Below are 18,959 nucleotides of genomic sequence, written 5' to 3'. Positions count from 1 at the left end.
GACTCTGGTGCTGGGTATTCGAACCACGTAAAACTAGGTACATCGGCTGTTCACACGCGTCCCATACGGATGATAAATCTAGAAGGATCTATATCAAGGGAGGACTGCAGAGTTCAAGACAGGTGACCGACCTCCTTCAGCTCCGTGGGAGGATTTCTGTGATTTTTCTATATTTTTGAAGAGGTAAGGCAGACTGTACCTTTTTAAGTACCGTATGTTTCGTATTTTAGTTAAAAGGATATTTAACTTCTTGTTTGAACGACACCGTTTTAAACACCAAAATTCATTTAAACTTGGATCGAGCGGCACAGCTATTCCTACATGAAAATTAAACATGTAACGGCATTTTGGCAATTGTATAAAGTTCATGTTAAGTGAAATATGAATTCATTTTATTTTAAAATGTATGCTATGGTTTATTTTACTTTAAAGTGTAAAATACTTTAAATTTAGGAAAATCCTTATTTGTTCATAACGAGCTTCAAGCATTATACAGTGGCGCTTTGCGCTAAAACCTATTGTATAGTTTTATTTGATTTATTGGTGCAATATTGTGCTTATTGAATTTGGAAGAGAGTAACGTAGTAGTTGCTGAATACAAATTTCTAGCTAAATGTGACAAAATCAAATTATTAATGTTTTAATTGTTCATTTTGAATCATAAATTTAGATCAACGTAGTTACCAATTTGTCTCATAGCGGTAATAAGATAAATAATACACTCAGACTTAAATTACTTTCGTTATTATTGATAAATTGTAAAACTCAGCCTGTGTATCTGTTTTTATATCTTTTTAAAATCTAAACGTTGCTACTTCAATTGTGTTTATCAATCAAAGTAAAAGTAAAGAAATAACGTACAAGTCAAACAAAATCAGAATAAAGTTATAATCTTGAACAGTAATACGAAGAAGTTGTGGGCCTATTTAGTTCAAGTACAAAGTAATAAATACTGTTAGGTCAAATGTGTGATTTTAAACTTGTCAGTCAGTTTTAATCTTGTGTTTTATAATTCTATTGTAATACATTTAAGGAACATGTATTATACAGTTAATTCAAAAGACATACACTACAAACATATTTCACCCTCATTGCAGCGATTCTAAATATAATGTGGAATGATTCATAACTAACAAAATGAAATACCAAAGCAGTTTTGTACTTTTCATAATAGCAATAACGAGTTCGATAGTTGAATATCAATAGGTACGCTGCGTAATCCGGTATACAATGAACGTACAATTTTGCACTCAATTTGGTCCTATGAGTTATACTGTATATGTAAGAAGTTGTTACCTTTATGAAAGTATAAATCATGAATAAAGATATTTAATTTACCTAGCCATCAAAGTAATTCAATGGCAGAATTTCATTCGTAAGAACTTCTTTAGGAAGTTACATTATTTTTAATTTGTTTTACATACAGCGCTCAGTCTTCAGATTAAATCTAATTTCTTTTGCGTCACATAATTACATCGTAGACTTTTAAAAATTTGGCACTACCTTAAAAGGATGTGTGGTGTCGGGTTTGAGTAACTTTTGTCTTCTATAACTAAAATTATTATATACTTCATAATTCTTAATATTATTAGAGGTTTTTGAAGTAGTTATATTTTTATTATAATACAGTAGGTTTTAGCTATTGTTACAACCCTTTCCTATAATCAGGAATATAGATGTGGATATTCTATAACTAGACCCTAACATGTTGTGATAACATTTAGTGCATTTTGTACATTTGTAGGAGAATATGCTAATTATTAGTAGCACATTCATTTAGTTAAGATAATGAACTTTAACTTATTCTGATCTGATGCTCTTGTTATCTCAAATAAACTCGTTAGTGTATTGGCATATAAAACTCTGAGGAAGAAAAGTTTCACAGTGCATGTGTGTGAATTAGAGAAGTCACATTCCATGCATTCCACACTCTCTGCTCCATGAAATATAATCCACATAAACCCCAACTGAGGTGCAATTCGAAAATATTAAGAAACGTAAGTTCCAGCATTATTCTATTCAATCGTTGTTTATGAAACTAAATTCATACTGTACGAACTAATATAACACGCCAACTGACACCCAAAACCACCCCAAGTGAAATATGTTTTTGCATCCCTGAGTTAGTAATTGATAATAATACTTGTAGATATGAAAATAAATCTCGGCAGCATATTCAATTTCATTTATCCATTCTGTTACTCTTTACAACATGTTCCCTAGCCTCTGTTAGGTAATTTAAGTAAAGTAAAGAATGTATTATTTTACTTGGAGAAATTAGGGATAAGAAACCCTCTCTAACGCTTAACCTGGGGACCAACGGCTTAAATGTGACTTCTAAACCACCGCCGAAGGGCAGGAAGTTATGGTAATTAGATGAAAACTACAGCTTGGAATTTTATTCTGTCTCATTGCTCTATGTCATGTTTAAAGCACTTTCTGGAACCCCGATGCAGAAGTGAATTCCAATCACTGCATTCAACCTATCTAGTTGCTCCAGGTCGGAGTTTTGTAATTTCTTCCAATACGGTCACCAATCGTGTCGTTACGATAAACAACAGTATGTTATGGTCATTGGAAGAAAACCACAACTCGGAATCATATTCCGTTCCGTTGCTCCATGTAATGTTTAAAATGACTCCTAAAGGGGAATTTTCTGAAACCATTATATGACTTGGAAAACTGCTACAGGAACTTTGAGTTAATTGTTAATGATCATCTTTGCTCTCGATCCGACACCGTTGCTCTAAGGCAGATGTTTTATTTTACTCAAATGATGGTGTCATTCCGAAGAAAACAAAAAAAGATGTATTTCCTGAAATGGCCTGACAATTTCCAGGTATTGGTTGAAAACCGCATATCCGCAAATCCTGGTTCTAAATTACTTACTGCTGTTTAAACTTAAACTTATAATGTTGTTTCTTGATCAGATAGGGTCTATCCTAAAAAATTTAGGTAAAAAACACTCTGGGACAGAAAAATTAGTAAAAAACAGTTAAGTAGTTTCGAACAAATCTATGAGTATACCACAAGGAAAGTTACATAGAAACATAATGAATTCTTTATAGAGAATGAAAGTTATCCTACTCAATTTTGTATTCGGTAAAAACATAATGTAGAAAATAATGCCGAAGTCAAAATGTATGTTTTTAACACCGTATTTATCTTTGTAAGTTCGGTTGGGGATGACTTTTTATTGGGATTCATGTGAAATGTTTATTAAGTCTACTAGTAGAAGTTTAGATTCCGCGATGACACATGTCGTGATAGTACCTCAGCTCGTGTCTGAACAGGCCCGAACTTCTAACGTTCATTTCAGTTTCATTGTCAGTTGAGTGGGCAGTTCGTCGTGTGGGAAATTCCCCGACGCTCAGCAAGCACCATCATACACAGAACACAAACCTTACCAGTGTACAGTTGGAGGAATGTAGCTGTGCTCTTAGGGCCTCAATACTACCCTTTTAACAAATAAACATTATCTGTGTGGCGGGTTGCGTTTACGTGCTAGCCGCTGAGATGAAGGCGCAACAATCTCTTTAACGACTTTAAACTCACGATTTTTATTTGCAGATTAGTATTGACAAATCCGTTTCTTTTTTTCAAAAACACATTAAACAACACTATAACAACTGAAAAACAAGGATAAGTCCTATTTTTTTGGTTTTCTCTTATTATTTAATTCCACCACAATCGGCACTGTCACAAAACAGACTGATGGTAGTGAGTGTGATGAGTTATTTGTTCCAATACGATTCCTGAAAGGAGGGTTTTACCCATGAGTCACAGGAAATGTTTTCGGGACGCAGCGCATAATGCTACCCCGCCACCCCTCGAACTGTAACATATGGCCCTCATTTTACAATCTATGTATTAAAAAAAATATTTATCTTTAAACTAATTTGAATTGTAATAATTAATTTTACTTCAATATCCTCCATAGTTAAATTTAAATTCCGCTTAGTAACTATACAAATGGAAGATAATGGATTTCATACTTTCCACAGATTACGTAACATCTTACACGGCAGGAACATTATTAATGGAATGTACAAATATTGATTACAGATATTTAATCTTTCATTCAGATGGACTAGTGAAACATTTAACATGTCTATACAACGAACATCCAAAGTTATATCTGAGTTTGACTATATTAAATTATACAACAGTTATTAAAGTATACAATTATATAACATTGTCCCGAGGCCCTTATTCAATCCTCTACATGTCTTGTTTATTTAACATCCCATCCCATTAATATTATTTATTATCTTTCCTGAAATAAAAGCTCAAGATACCACTTAGGCCTTTGGAGAAATTCCTTGTCCATTGTTCCTTTTACAACTATAGTTAAGCGGGTCTTAAATCTTGTATCGTTTTATAACATCCAAGCTTTGGTATAATATAACTGTTTTCCGACATGATAATTACAATCCCATAAGGACCGTCATACCTCCTATCCATTTTGTTTCTATGTCCAGGAATTCTAAAAAATACCCTGCTCGTTCATCTTAAATTTTATAATAAGGTCTTAGCTTTATATTTTCAAGAAATGTTTATATACCTGATCTAAGGCCTCAAAATATATCTCACAATTTTTCTCTTTAATGATATTCTCGAAAAGTTCTCGCATATTATATTGAGGTCTAGTTCGCTGTTGGGTGTGAAATTGACATTAACGAGTACGTACTATATTCCGTACTATCGTTTACACTAGAGTATATCGCCTTTTGTATCCGACATAAATCATAGTCCCACCATGATTAGGATGTACTCATTTTGACTCGAAGATGTACGTAGAGGTTCATACACGTCTGTGTAGAGGGCCTTGTAGAGATGTTGGAGTGGAGCTCTCCTCTGTCTCGCCAGTTACTTGGCTTTGACCTCAAACAAACAGTACATTATTTTATTTTAAGTTTTATAAACTCATTTAGTTCAGGGTGGTAAAATACACTCGAAATCCTTTTTACGGGTTTGTTGATCCTAAAATGTCCTCCACTGGCTGCACTGTGGAAGTAATTAAAAACAGATACAAACTTGGGTTATTGCAATACAATTTCAGTTGTTGTTGACCTCGGGCTATTATAAAAAAAATATTCTTATCTAACCAAAACCTACTATTACCTTCCTTATCTCTTAACTGTCCCCTTTGGGTTATCAGTGATCAAGTTGAATCTCCTGTTAGAAACTCTCGGAATTTATTTATGAAACACACAACAGTCAAAGCTTCTTTATGATAAGTACTCAGCTTCATTCTCTTTATTCTCCGTGAATTGTCTTGAATTATAAGAAACGGTTTTTAAATTACTATCAGTATCCTCCTGAAGTAAACATGCATCCAACGCCATATCGGTCGCGTCGCATTGTGTGAATTCTTTGTTGAAATCAGGTATCACTAGAACAGATGGATTCGTAATACATTTTTTCAAGATTCCACCTTCTCGTATTCTTCCATCTACCTAAAAAATCACATTTTTCTTGTAGCTTTTAGAGGGGCTGTAATGTCAGCAAAATTCATTATAAATTTCAATAAATATGATGAAATGCTAATAAAGCTGGCTATGCACTTCTTATTTTTAGACCGCCTACTTTGCTGAATGTTGACAGTTTGATCTGGATGAATTTTCAGCTGGTTTCAACTATCAAGAAAATTAATTTTCTTAAATCAAAATTTCACCTTCTCTACATTTGCTGTTAAATTATGACTCTTTAGATAGACAGTTTAACACCTGTCTTAAATTTTCATAATGTCCTTCTAAATTTTTCGAGTACACAATGATATCATCTAAATATGTCTAAACACACTTAAATTTTAAGTGTCCCAGCACAGAGTCCACATAGGCTGTCAACACTCCACTACCCACAAGCAATCCAAGTGGTAGTCTGTCAAACTTGTACCTACCGAATGATACAGAAACTTAAATATCGAATTTAAGTGGCAAGTTTAATTTGATGATAGGCCTAATATTACATTACACTAAAATACCCATGTCCATTGAAATGTTAGGTAATTCACGGCCTCAATTTTAGAGTTCAACTGTTTATAATTAATTATGAGTCCTTCCTTACTGGTTTACTTACTAACTAAAAATACAGGACTGGAATACTCACTTAAACTCGTTTTCATCACATTCTGATCAACCGGTTCATTTATGATATCTTTCATCCTTACCTTTTTGATAGTGTTAAGTGAATAGGGCCGTAACATGACAATATCATAACTCTTAAGATTGATCTTGTAATCAAAACCCAAAGTTTTGCCCAAAAGGTCACTTATTGAAGGTTCACCTCTAAGAATTCTTCAATAGTTTTTAGAACCTGTTGTGTAAACTCAGAACATTATATTTTAAAACAATGATTTATATTCAATGGTACTAGTGTTTTGAATTAAATCAACAGATCTGTTAAAAGTAAATTAAAATTTACATCTATTATTCTTTATGTGAATCAGTAAAGCAGTGTTCTTAATAAAATTAGCTCTCAGTATTCCATTTTGCTACAAGTTTCTAATTAAAATCATATTAATTTTTAAGACAGATTATCAATTTTAATTTTCACCAAAACATACAGTTTTTAATTGCCAGTGATAACACGTTATACACTAGTGTCTGATAACTTCTAAACTATCATTAATTCATATAAACAGTTTCTCTCTAATTAAACTTGAGAGAAAGTTTACATTGACCTTATTTCTTAAATTTACCAGGACACTTGGCAATGTACTATGGGTTTAGCCTGTTGCTTTTGCCACAAGTGATTTAAACAGGCAGACTTCTGCTGAGGGTTTAATTGTAAATTATTTTTACTAACACATTTCCAATTATTTTATGGGATAAGTCAGAAAATAAATTTATGTTTTCTGTACCTCCACTCTTTTGGATTGTTGACAAAACGGTGGGGAGGGGAGTGTAAATTAGGTTTAGCTCTATACTTGTCCATGACCTCATTACGTTGCCACGTGTTACAGTCCTTAGCATAATGTCCTATTTTCCTACATTTCAAACTATGTCTCTCGTACTGTCTAATGCCACATTATTTACATTAGGCCTTGATGCTTTGTTGAAGAAACCTTGCTGAACTTTTCTTGAAAAAGCGTCATAATCCATATTTAGACTCTTAATGCAAATTTCATTCAACTCCCTACAAGTAGACGGATTACCCACGAACACCATTTTATTACGAGTTTCAGAATTCAAACCTGTTTTGGTAAACAGGGGGAGATTGACCCACTCCTTAATATCAAATACATAGTTGTTTAGACTTTCATTAAATCGTTGTGGACGGTATACTTTTTCAAATTTTAATTTTTCTCTATGTGAATGAAAGGGGATGAAAGTAGCCAATAAGGTTTCATGGACTACGTTAACAGGTTGGCCATAGTTTTCTAATTCTAAAATCTTTACCAACAAAGAATCTTAACAATAAGACACAAATATTTCCAAAATTTCAACATCAGTACATCTAGTTACACTTCCTACTTTATTAACAATTTTCAAAACTTGTAACAATTCATTGACTTTCAACCCATCAGTTATAGTAAACATTTTAAGTACCTCTCAAGCAGCTTGTTATAGGTTAACGTACGGTTTTCAGGCATGAAAACCTCTTTAACATCGCAAACGTGTTCTGAGGATTTACAACATTGCTAGATTTCACTTCATTGTGAGATTTCAACTCCATTCAGACAATCGGCGTTCGATCTCTTTAGATAATTGTTCGTCAATACTCAACTCACCGACTGCATCATCAAGAGTTTAAAATCTTAAGAGACTTTTTCAACCCTTTTTGCTATCTTTTCAGATAACTTAAAAAGGTTCGTTAGGTTTGAATACCTCTTGAGCCAATGAGCTACCTTTGTTTGACAACTCAAAATTTCTAGATTGTTTTAAATCTAAGATTGCCTTATCCACTATAGCTAACATAACCTCATACATAGCTGCACATGGTTTAGATTCATCTGTACCATTGATCCTGCCTAGGAGGTATTGTATATAAGTTGTAGCCGTAATATTGAGTTTAACTACATACCTCAACACCTTTCGAAGTCTGTTCACCTTATTATCATCGTTAGTGACATCTACTCATAGAGCCATAGTTTACTACTATATTTTTCCTTTATCAACAACAAAGATATTCTTCGATTCGAATAATTTAAATGTTTAAAGTTTTTCTCACTAAAATATTTAAAAATAATTTAGAAATCGTTCAAGTCCTGTTATCAAAGATCTCTAACACTGATATAACTCAATAAAATAAGTCACAGTGATAACGGACTTTCCATGAAAGTGTAGTTAACAAGAGAAATCAGCCCACTACAACACATTCTAATTTTCTCCAAAATACTTCACAAGTCCAATACAATCTCAATTGTTACTTAAAATCATCTACCCAAAACAATAACTAGCAGAGTTACTTAGTCAATATAAAGATTTTGGTTATCCGTAAAAAAACCTTGAATCAAATTCAAGAATTAAATTGTAATCAACTATCCAAGTGGGCATAGATTGTTTATTAGTTATGCCTGAGCAATACTTAACCAGTGAACACAAACTATATCTACGCCTATGAAATATTATTGGAGTGTTTTAAAATCAAACTCAGATTTCAAAGTCAATTAAAAAATTAATGCCTCTTGGTAAAATATTACAAAACTCTGAGCTGTCAAATTTTCATTCTATATTACAAAATCAAATTTGGAACAAATTTTCTTATTCAAAATACCTTTGGCATGAGTACCAACGTTCAAATCAAACTAAAATAAAATGCTCTCTTCTCAATAAACAAAATAAAATCGGCTCTTCAAATAAACACTAAATTCAAATAAAAAGAAATTAAAGCTTCATCTCTCCTTAAAATAAATAATAAATAAAATTTAACTTAAATTAATTCTCAAGGTTCTATTGTACTTGTGGAGGGTTCTGGCTCTAGCTGATTAAAGCAAGAATTGATGTTCCTCATTTATTTACTTGTAGGCTACGAGCTGTTCGAGCAACGTTCTGTGTTGTGTGACTATTCCTTGGACTCTTGTAGCGTGTTGTTGCATTATTGCTTCGACGATGACAGACTGTAAGTAGCTGTATTTGAAACCAACGTAACAAACAACATTGTTCAGGAGAACGATCAAGCTGAAGCAGTGGCGTAGCGAAGGGGGGACGGCAGGGGCGTGCCGCACGGGGTGTCACCTTTTTTTGGGGTGACACCCACCCGGTCTCTCAACTTTAAGAACAATGTACAAACAAAAACAAAAATAAATCGCTACCACAAAAAATTTCTTTTTGGGGATTCCTCCACTAGCACTTCTAGCTCAGCTCTATGTATGATTCGGGGATTCCCGCAAAAGAGCCTGACGCTGTCGTGGAAGATTCTCCGTCCCATACTCGCGATCTTTGACGTTTCAGTTGCAACATTTGTCATTTGTTTCGTGAAGTGTTTGGTCAGTGTTTGGTTGGCGTGAGTTGTTAAACGTGTATTATTCTATAGTGATATAAAAAATACATTATATCTATGACCTTTATCATATAAACTTTATTGCTTTTTACTTTCGTTGGGATGACACCACCAACTTCCACACAGGGTGCCACACAAGGTCCTCTGCGCACCTCTGCTCGCGCAGGTGGCTGGCCACAGCACTAACAAAGCAAGGCTGATGTCACATGAATGACTAACCTGAGTCAAAGCGCCTGGTCACTGCTATTCGTTTGCGCCTTCAAATATTATAACGCAACCACGCAGCAGCTCTGCAGTTAAATTGTATCCAATTAATTGTTCGGCTCTTTGCTCTTTTTGCTTTTGTTACATTTATGTACTTAACATAAACTTATAATGCATTAACATTGATGGATGTAACCTTATACTTTATTATATCCTTGTTATTGATCATCACTGTATTAAATTATAATTTATTCTGTATACAATAGCTATTTTATATTGTAATTGGCGTCACTATTGTTAAGATACAGAGTTCTCCAACTGATTTAGAATCAATATTCTTAATGGCACTAAACATCTGAGTGAGGAAATGGAATTAGTAGTATTGCATATGCTTTCTGAACTAAATCATAATACCATAAACTGGTCAGATGTTAATAAATCCAAACTGTGGTCCGCGCTGGATATATACCAAGGTTGCTGAGGAGCGCGAGACACAATTTTAATTAATAATCAACTAAAGTTGGAAACAAGGCTTTTGAAGGTCAAATTACCTTCTGACAATTAATGAAGGCTACTACTACTCATGTACTGTTCTCCAGAGCGATGAGACACAGAGTCCTGATACAAGTGGCAAGGAGGCCGATGAACCCCACAGTAAAGTGTATTATTAAAAGCTTGTAACGATCACAATTCGTCCCCGTCCTTAATCATCGTCCTTTCTATTAGAAACCCTGTTTGCAGGATTCGGATTCCCTTATTGCCCTTGACCATTTTATTTTCCGTCTTTCGCTATTACCGACGTCCCGTTGTTCCTAGCCTATCTTATCTTAGCGTCTCCTCCCATGGCCCTACTTCTAGCTCTACACCCTTCGTTTTCTTTCCGCCAATAAATCCTTATTTCCGCTTCATCTAATACATCTCCTTTACCCCCTCCTTTCCGTAAACAACCAGCGTCGTCTTAATTACCCCTGCGTCGTGTCCTAGTTCCACGTACCTCTTTTACCCTGACCTTTGCCCGCACCCTAGCGGTTATCCATGTTTCCGCTTACTATTAAACCGTTCCTCTCCTCTTGTCCTACTAATCCGCTTTGGGCGTCGCCTTCAGGTAGTCGTCGTCGTCCTGTACACACTTCCTCTTACAATTCCTTTGTCCTTCGCTTTCCGACATTACAACAAGCCCGGTCTTATTTTCCCACGTTCAGTCCGGCCCCTCAGTCACTTGACCCGACCCTACACCACCGGTGAAACTTTCCTTTACCCTACCGCCTTCCGCTTGTTTCCCCATAATCCTAACTCTAGCCTAAACACCCCTATACGCCAACCTAATTCCTATATCCCATACGTCCTGCAGCGCCGCTTTACACAAGTCGGCACATTTCCCTACGCCGACGGACCCCTAACGACCCCATCCCTGCCATAAAGAATACCGTCGAGTCTCCAGAAACAGCAGCGCCGCCAGTTCTAACAGCTTGGAACAGGCAGACAATATAGCCCTTCAGAGAGATGTTGCCTAATGTTGACTAATACTAAAGAACTAAAAAGCTTTCATTGTCTTGCAGGATACTATAAAAGTTTTATTCAAAATTTTGCCAACATAGCCAAACCGCTAAAGAACTTATTTAAGGAAGGAATTGAATTCAACTAGAACGAAAATCACGAAAATGCTTTTCAAACAACAAAACAAGAAACAAATCAGACAACCTATTCTGCAGTATCTACATTTTGAGAAAGAATTTTTAATCATAACTGATACCTCACAAGATGCTTTAAGAGCTGTTTTGTCTCAATGAACTTTAGGCAAGGGCGACAGACCAGTCTCGTACGCTAGTCGCAAGTTAAACAAGGCTGAGCAGAACTACAGTACAAATGCTGGTCTGTGTATTACTTCGAAATCATATTCGCTTAGCTTTATTGTCCATCTAGTTAGGCGACTTCCTGGATCTTTCAGGCTCATTAACCATCTTAACGGCCTATGATCAGTTATTAATTTAAAATGTCTTCCCCAAACATATGGTCCAAATTGTTTTGTTGCCCATACGACGGCTAATAATTCTTTTACAGTGTTGCTGTAGTTCTGCTCAGCCTTGTTTAACGTGCGACTAGCGTACGAGACTGGTCTGTCGTCTATGCCTAGAGTTCCTTGAGATAAACAGCTCCTACATCATCTTGTGAGACATCAGTTATGATTAACAATTCTTTCTCAAAATTTGGATACTGAAGAATAGGTTCACTAATTAGTTTTTCTTTTATTTGTTGAAAAGCATTTTCATGATTTTCGTTCCAATTGAATTCAATTCCTTCCTTAAATAAACTGTTTAAGGTTTGGCTATGTTGGCAAAATTTTGAATAAAACGTCTATAGTATCCTGCAAGACCAAGAAAGCCTTTTAGTTCTTTAGTATTAGTCGGTGTTGGAAATTATCTAACTACCTCTATTTTAGATGGAACTGGCATTACTCCATCGTTTGTAATGACATAACCAAGGAAAGTAGTACTTTTCTTTAAAAATGAACATTTTTCTGGTTGTAAAAGTAACTTGTGTTCTCTGAGTCTTTGGAATACTAATCTTAAATTTTCAGTCTGGTTTTCTAAATTCTTCCGTAACATACAATGTCATCCATATGTACAAAACAAGCTTTTCCTATAAGACCTCTCAGCACTTCGTTCATTAGACGTGTAAAACATGCTGGTGCACCCTTCAATCCGAATGGCATGTGATTGTATTCGAAATGACCTTGTGGAATACTGAATGCTGTTTTCTCCTTATCATCTTCTTTGATTTCAATCTGGTGGTACCCAGCTGCTAAATCCAGCGTTGAAAAGTAAGTCATACCTCCCAACTGGTCAAGAATTTCTGTAATATTGGGTAGTGGATTTGCGTCACCTTTAGTGACTTCATTAAGTCTTCTGAGGTCACAACATAACCAGTATTTTGGTGTTCCATCTGTACTTTTCTTTGGCACTTACACAATAGGTGAATTCCACGGACTAGCACTTTCTCTAATAATATCATTATTAAGCATCTCGTCAATGTGATCCTGAATAATTAGTTTCTGAGCTTCGGGCAATCGGTAAGGTCTACGATTTATAGGTGGCTGATTTGGATCTGTCGGAATTTCGTGTTTAATAGTCTCTGTACATGTTAGATACTGATCGGGGTGGCGAAATATGTCTTTGAATTCTGAATACAGTTTTAAAATAGAATTAGATTCTTCAGACATGTGTGATGTGTTGATCAAAAATTGTGTTTCGCCAGATTTAACACTACACATTCCAATCACGTGCTCTCCAAATTCTACTAGCATCCTACTATAATCGATTCGGGCTTCTAATCTTTTCAGAACATCACAACCAATTAATCCGTCTTCGTCTAGATGAAAGCTTCTGGGCACAATGTGTACTGGATGTATAATTTCTTTGTTTCCTAATTTAACACGACAGTCTGCCTGTCCTATAGTTGTAATGGTGCTTCCTATACCGTTTAATATTAGTCCGTCTCTGATCCAAACATTGTCATGGAGATTGTCTAATTTTAAAATTGTTACATCTGAACCACTATCTATTAACATTTTTCAAAATCCTGTCTCACTTCCTGTACTTCTAACTGGAGGACGCCTTTTCGGTCACCTTGTGTTCTCTCGACTTGTGCATTTACGAGTTCCTTCCGAGGCCGGAATTCATTGAAAGGGAGGGCTCGTTTCCCTGCGGCTCATTATGTTTAACCGGTGTATATGACTTTTGGCTCTGTCTCAGCTGATACGAATTTTGAGGTATTTTATGCGTGTATCTTGAGTTTGACTGCTGACTTGAGGATCTACATTCACGGGCAAAGTGTTCTGGTTTACCGCAATTAAAACATGTGTTGTGTCCTGTTACTGCTTTAACTTGGTTCAGTGGTTTACTTCTACAATGTATAGATGTGTGTCCAAATTTGTTGCAATTAAAACATCTCTTGTCACCTCCTACGTTCATTTGTGGTCGTCTTTTTCTTTCTAAGTCCCTGTCTTCACTTATTTCGAGTTCAAGTCCAGCTGATACGAATTTTGAGGTATTTTATGCGTGTATCTTGAGTTTGACTGCTGACTTGAGGATCTACATTCACGGGCAAAGTGTTCTGGTTTACCGCAATTAAAACATGTGTTGTGTCCTGTTACTGCTTTAACTTGGTTCAGTGGTTTACTTCTACAATGTATAGATGTGTGTCCAAATTTGTTGCAATTAAAACATCTCTTGTCACCTCCTATGTTCATTTGTGGTCGTCTTTTTCTTTCTAAGTCCCTGTCTTCACTTATTTCGAGTTCAAGTCCAAGAGCGTCTTTTACTGCGTCATTAAAAGATACGGTTTTTTATTAAGTAGAATACTTTTGTACGTATTTTTGTATTTACACCTTTGGTAAAACTCTTATGCATGCGACGTTCTGTTGAAAATTCGTCAGCTTTAGAATCAAATCCGCTTCTAGCTAAGGCAATGATTAGTTTGTGTCCTAGTTTTTCTACTCTATCAGCAAATTCTCTTATGGTTTCCTTATATCCCTGCTTAATATATATGAGCTGATCCTCTATATATGAATCACTCTGTTGTTTATCTTTTAATTCTGTCAATGTATCTAATTCATTACGTCTGACTGCTGCGCCTACATCTCCTCTTAGTCTAATCTTAGCAATTTTCAGATATTTTTGTGTTTCCTTGCTTTCACAGTTTTCAATTACAAAAGACCCTGCATCAATATAAGAATTTAAATCATTATTTCTACTATCTCCATATATAGGTATAAGTTTAACTGCTGTATCGAAATCCATGTTAACTTTTCCTTTTATATTTCTTTTTAAAAATACATATGTTGTATTCTAATGAGTCTTATTTGATTAAATGTTACGTTCTCGAATTTCTTCAACTTTCATTAATAAAGTTCTATACTCAACTAAGCTCTTAATTCTGGTTCCACATAACCAAAGTTGTCACTTACCCCAAATAACACTCGGAGATTCATTTCTGTTGTTCACTGCACTAACACGATCACTATTTCAGTCTTCTTTCTTCACTGCTGTAATCTTGTCGTTGCTGCCACTGTTGTTGTCAGCGGTTTCCTCACTTCTCGTCTTCTTCTTTCTTCTCCCTTAGCTGTCGCTGTTGAGGTTGTCCAGGTAGTCTCTTGGTGCACAACCCACCACGCACCTGACACCATTAATTGTTGCGGGACCACGCTGATTACCCGAGTGGTAAGATAACCAGGTAGGGTCTTGGCACCTAAGGAGTAGGAACTCACAGAGACAACGCGGCACAACTGGTTAAACTTGGATTTATTGTTAATTCACTGATATAGTTTACAAATCAAACGTTCTTTAACACATTCACAATTAAAGTTCTCTACTGCTATCACACAGAAATGATTCTAAGTATCAAACTATAAGATAGCTAGAGAAAGAGCTAGAGAATTTCTACTGCTATCACACATAAATTATTCAAAGTATCAAACTATAAGATAGCTAGAGAAAGAGAGAGAGAGAGAGAGAGAGAGAGAGAGAGAGAGAGAGAGAGAGAGAGAGAACGGTCTCGTGTACTGGTTGGGGCAATCATTACCCATCATTATAATGTCTACACTACATCATCTAATGTGACCAGTTCTAGATCCATCTAGAAGCTTCTGGAGAACTACTCTTTAACGATCGGCAAACAATGAGTGGTAAGCCGCTTATACTAGTGATTCGCTTTGAAGCTTGAGTCACGTATTAGAATTGAACTCACCTATTATCGAATTTAAAATTATTTATTAATAGCAAATGTCAGTATAGTCAATTTAAATTATCCAGATTAAACCTTCTGGATTAAAATAACAACTTTTTTGTTTTACAGGTATCTTCATCAATCCTGGAGTCATGTATGTTGACACAGGAGGGACCACTGATGGCCAGCAGCCTGAGAGCAGTCATGAGGCAGGTCAGGTGGTGCGAGTCGCCTCTTGCTGCAGCCCTTTTGTGTAAGTGCATTATTTAAATGAAAACAATAAATAAAGTAGGATGTCTATTTCAGTGTACTTATATAGGCTAATATAGGGTCTCTATCGCTTCAAGCATTGTTCTTTTCTGTTTATATAACTGGAATTAATAATATAAATCAGTATTATTGGTTTTTTGTTACAGGTATGCAAAGATATGACGCAGGGAAGGTAGTGCAAATCTTGAGTAATTGTACTGGTGGCAGTGGCGCAAATGTCCACACCAGACGTGGTACACAGAGAGGCCGAGCAAGGGGAAGAGGACGGCCCCTTCTCGGTCACCCTTACCACCACATAAGGTTGCTTCCGAACCCGAACCCCATGGCCCTGTTCCCTCTCCTGAACACCATGTTCCTGACCCTAACCAACACCAAATCCCTCTCCAAGCCCCCCCCCATACATACATGAAAGACCCCCCCCAATATCCTCCCCAACATATGCACCAATATCCTCCCCAACATCTGCCTCAATATCCTCCCCAACATATGCCCCAATATCCTCCCCAATATCTGCTCCAATACCCACCCCAACATCTGCCCCAATATCCTCCCCAACATCTGCCTCAATATCCTCCCCAACATATGCCCCAATATCCTCCCCAATATCTGCTCCAATACCCACCCCAACATCTGCCCCAATATCCTCCCCAACATCTGCCCCAATATCCTCCCCAACATCTGCCTCAATATCCTCCCCAACATATGCCCCAATATCCTCCCCAATATCTGCTCCAATACCCACCCCAACATCTGCCCCAATATCCTCCCCAACATCTGCCTCAATATCCTCCCCAACATCTGCCCCAATATCCTCCCCAATATCTGCTCCAATACCCACCCCAACATCTGCCCCAATATCCTCCCCAACATCTGCCTCAATATCCTCCCCAACATATGCCCCAATATCCTCCCCAATATCTGCTCCAATACCCACCCCAACATCTGCCCCAATATCCTCCCCAACATCTGCCTCAATATCCTCCCCAACATATGCCCCAATATCCTCCCCAATATCTGCTCCAATACCCACCCCAACATCTGCCCCAATATCCTCCCCAACATCTGCCTCAATATCCTCCCCACATATGCCCCAATATCCTCCCCAATATCTGCTCCAATACCCACCCCAACATCTGCCCCAATATCCTCCCCAACATCTGCCCCAATATCCTCCCCAACATCTGCCTCAATATCCTCCCCAACATATGCCCCAATATCCTCCCCAATATCTGCTCCAATACCCACACGCCCATAGTTGTTGTATAAAGTTTGTTAATGACAGTGGAAGGTTTGAAAGAATAGTAGGGTTTCGGACACTATAAAAATTTAAAGCTTCTTATCTCCTTTTTTTGCTCGGAACTAATTTTAATATTTCTATGCAACTTTAAGCACTATTTACATATTTCATGCTTTAATATAATTATTTGAGTTATTTGTCTGGGTTTTCATTATTTTAAAAAAATTTAGTAGTGTTTGTGAATAATTTTAATGCTCCTTAATTGTGTATTGTATTTTTACTGTTTTATGAGTGAATAACTGATATTACTGTTGCAAAGTAATTTGGCTTTTTTAATTTCATCTAGTAATTTAAATTTTGTCTTTATAAGTATAAAACACTTGAAGCTTCTTATCTCTTATAAGAAGCACTTTTGCGTGAAACAAATTACGATAGTATTTCTACGTAACTTTTAAGCACCACTTAAATATTTAATAATTTATTAGTAATACATGTTATTTGTTAGCTTTTTCACTATTCTTTAAATGTATTACTGTTTGTGAATAACAATTTTAATACTGTTAAATTGTGTATTGTGCTTTAGTTGTATTATAAATGAATAAATTGATATTACTCTTGCAAAGTAATTTTATTTATACTATTTCATGTAGGAATTTAAATTTTGTTCTTATAAAAATTGAAAATTTCTTATATCCTATGAGAAGCACTTTTGAGTGAAGCAAGTTGTAGTATTTCTACTTAACTTTTAAGTGTTACTTACTTATTTCATAATTTAATATTATTATATGTTATTTGTCAGCTTCTATTTGATAAATTTAGGAACGATTTGAAATTTATAACTTTAATATTGTAATACTGTTTATTGTTTTTTAGTAGTAAAACAATTCAGTAATTTAAGCAATGGAACTACAGGCAAATAACTGTCGTTATAAATTTGGTAATGAATAACAGCTTTTAAGTAATTTTATTATGTATTCGTATAAACCCTGATTCTTGAACATTTATGTAATTTCATTGTAGTATTATTTCTAGTATATACTTTTCAGCAATTTTTTTAAACAAAGGACTAAGATCTTCATTTCTATAGCATATATTCATGTAAGTGACAACCAATTTAAAATAAAGTTCTTACACTGGAATAAATACTCACTGAATATGATTATAAACATTCAAATATAAAAAGAAGAGCCGTAAACTATCGAAAACCTAACGACTGGCATGTAGTTTACCACGAAGTGGAGCACAAAATTTGAATATTCTAATAATTGAAAATATAAATCAACCTAAACAAACGCCAGTAATGACAAAACTAATGTAAATTAACGAAAGACTAACATTCCAACAAATTTTAAAAGGGTGGGCACCCTTAAAATTATATTAATTCTTAATATAATTAAGGAGCTTCAAAGACTCGTGAAATTCAAATATTGAAATAATAAAAAAATTTTAATGGTCTAAATACACGTTAATAATGAGAAAACTAATGTAAACTGACCAAAAAAAACGACTGGGATGTAGTTTGCCCCAAAGTGACGTATGATTGGGCTGCCGTGAAGTTGGCCCACCCGCTAAATTGGGACTTTATAGTTTTTTTTTTTAATAGTTAAAGAGCTAAACAAACGTCGGAAATGACAAAACTAACGTAAACTAACGAAAACCCATCGACTGGCAGAAATTTAGTGTAGAAATTACGTAGTGGGTGGGCCCATATTGTAATGTCAAAAACTAATAAATGGAGTTCAAAGCAAACGTTTAAAGTGTCTAAACATTCGTAAACTATCAATAATCTAACGATTCAAACTGTTTTTAAGTGGGTGGGCCAACTTCACAGACATTGCCTTTGGCGCTCCTGCCCGGGGACAGCGTTTTTACGGAGTTTATTATTATGTAGTTACGGAGTTCACGCTGGGCCCGACCTGTCAAATGGCCGCTTGACAAATGTCGGTGGCGCTCGGTAAGGTTCGATCACTTCCACAGCTCTACTCATTGCTCTCCCTACAACCACTCTTTGATTTCGGTCCTATGGTTTCTGGCCTAGGATCGAGCGCACACCCAACAGATATCAGGGGCTCCTACA

At 35.8% G+C, this 18,959-nt stretch overlaps 1 protein-coding gene across 1 annotated transcript; it reads left to right on the top strand.

Moving 5' to 3' along the window:
• The first annotated feature begins 31 nt into the window (after positions 1-31).
• Positions 32-17,031, top strand: LOC124368574 (adhesive plaque matrix protein-like). The gene is made up of 3 exons (XM_046825816.1): positions 32-183; positions 15,505-15,628; positions 15,792-17,031. The coding sequence occupies exon 3, from the start codon at positions 16,051-16,053 to the stop codon at positions 16,909-16,911; it is 861 nt and encodes a 286-aa protein (XP_046681772.1). The 5' UTR covers positions 32-183; positions 15,505-15,628; positions 15,792-16,050; the 3' UTR covers positions 16,912-17,031.
• The last annotated feature ends 1,928 nt before the right edge of the window (positions 17,032-18,959 follow it).

This window comes from Homalodisca vitripennis, chromosome X (genome assembly GCF_021130785.1).
Source record: "Homalodisca vitripennis isolate AUS2020 chromosome X, UT_GWSS_2.1, whole genome shotgun sequence".
Classification (NCBI taxonomy): domain Eukaryota; kingdom Metazoa; phylum Arthropoda; class Insecta; order Hemiptera; family Cicadellidae; genus Homalodisca; species Homalodisca vitripennis.
This window is presented reverse-complemented; position numbering and strand designations above follow the sequence as displayed.

Excerpts from the sequence above, each read along its gene's own strand:
- LOC124368574 (XM_046825816.1), top strand. The coding sequence starts at position 16,051 with ATGAAAGACCCCCCCCAATATCCTCCCCAACATATGCACCAATATCCT.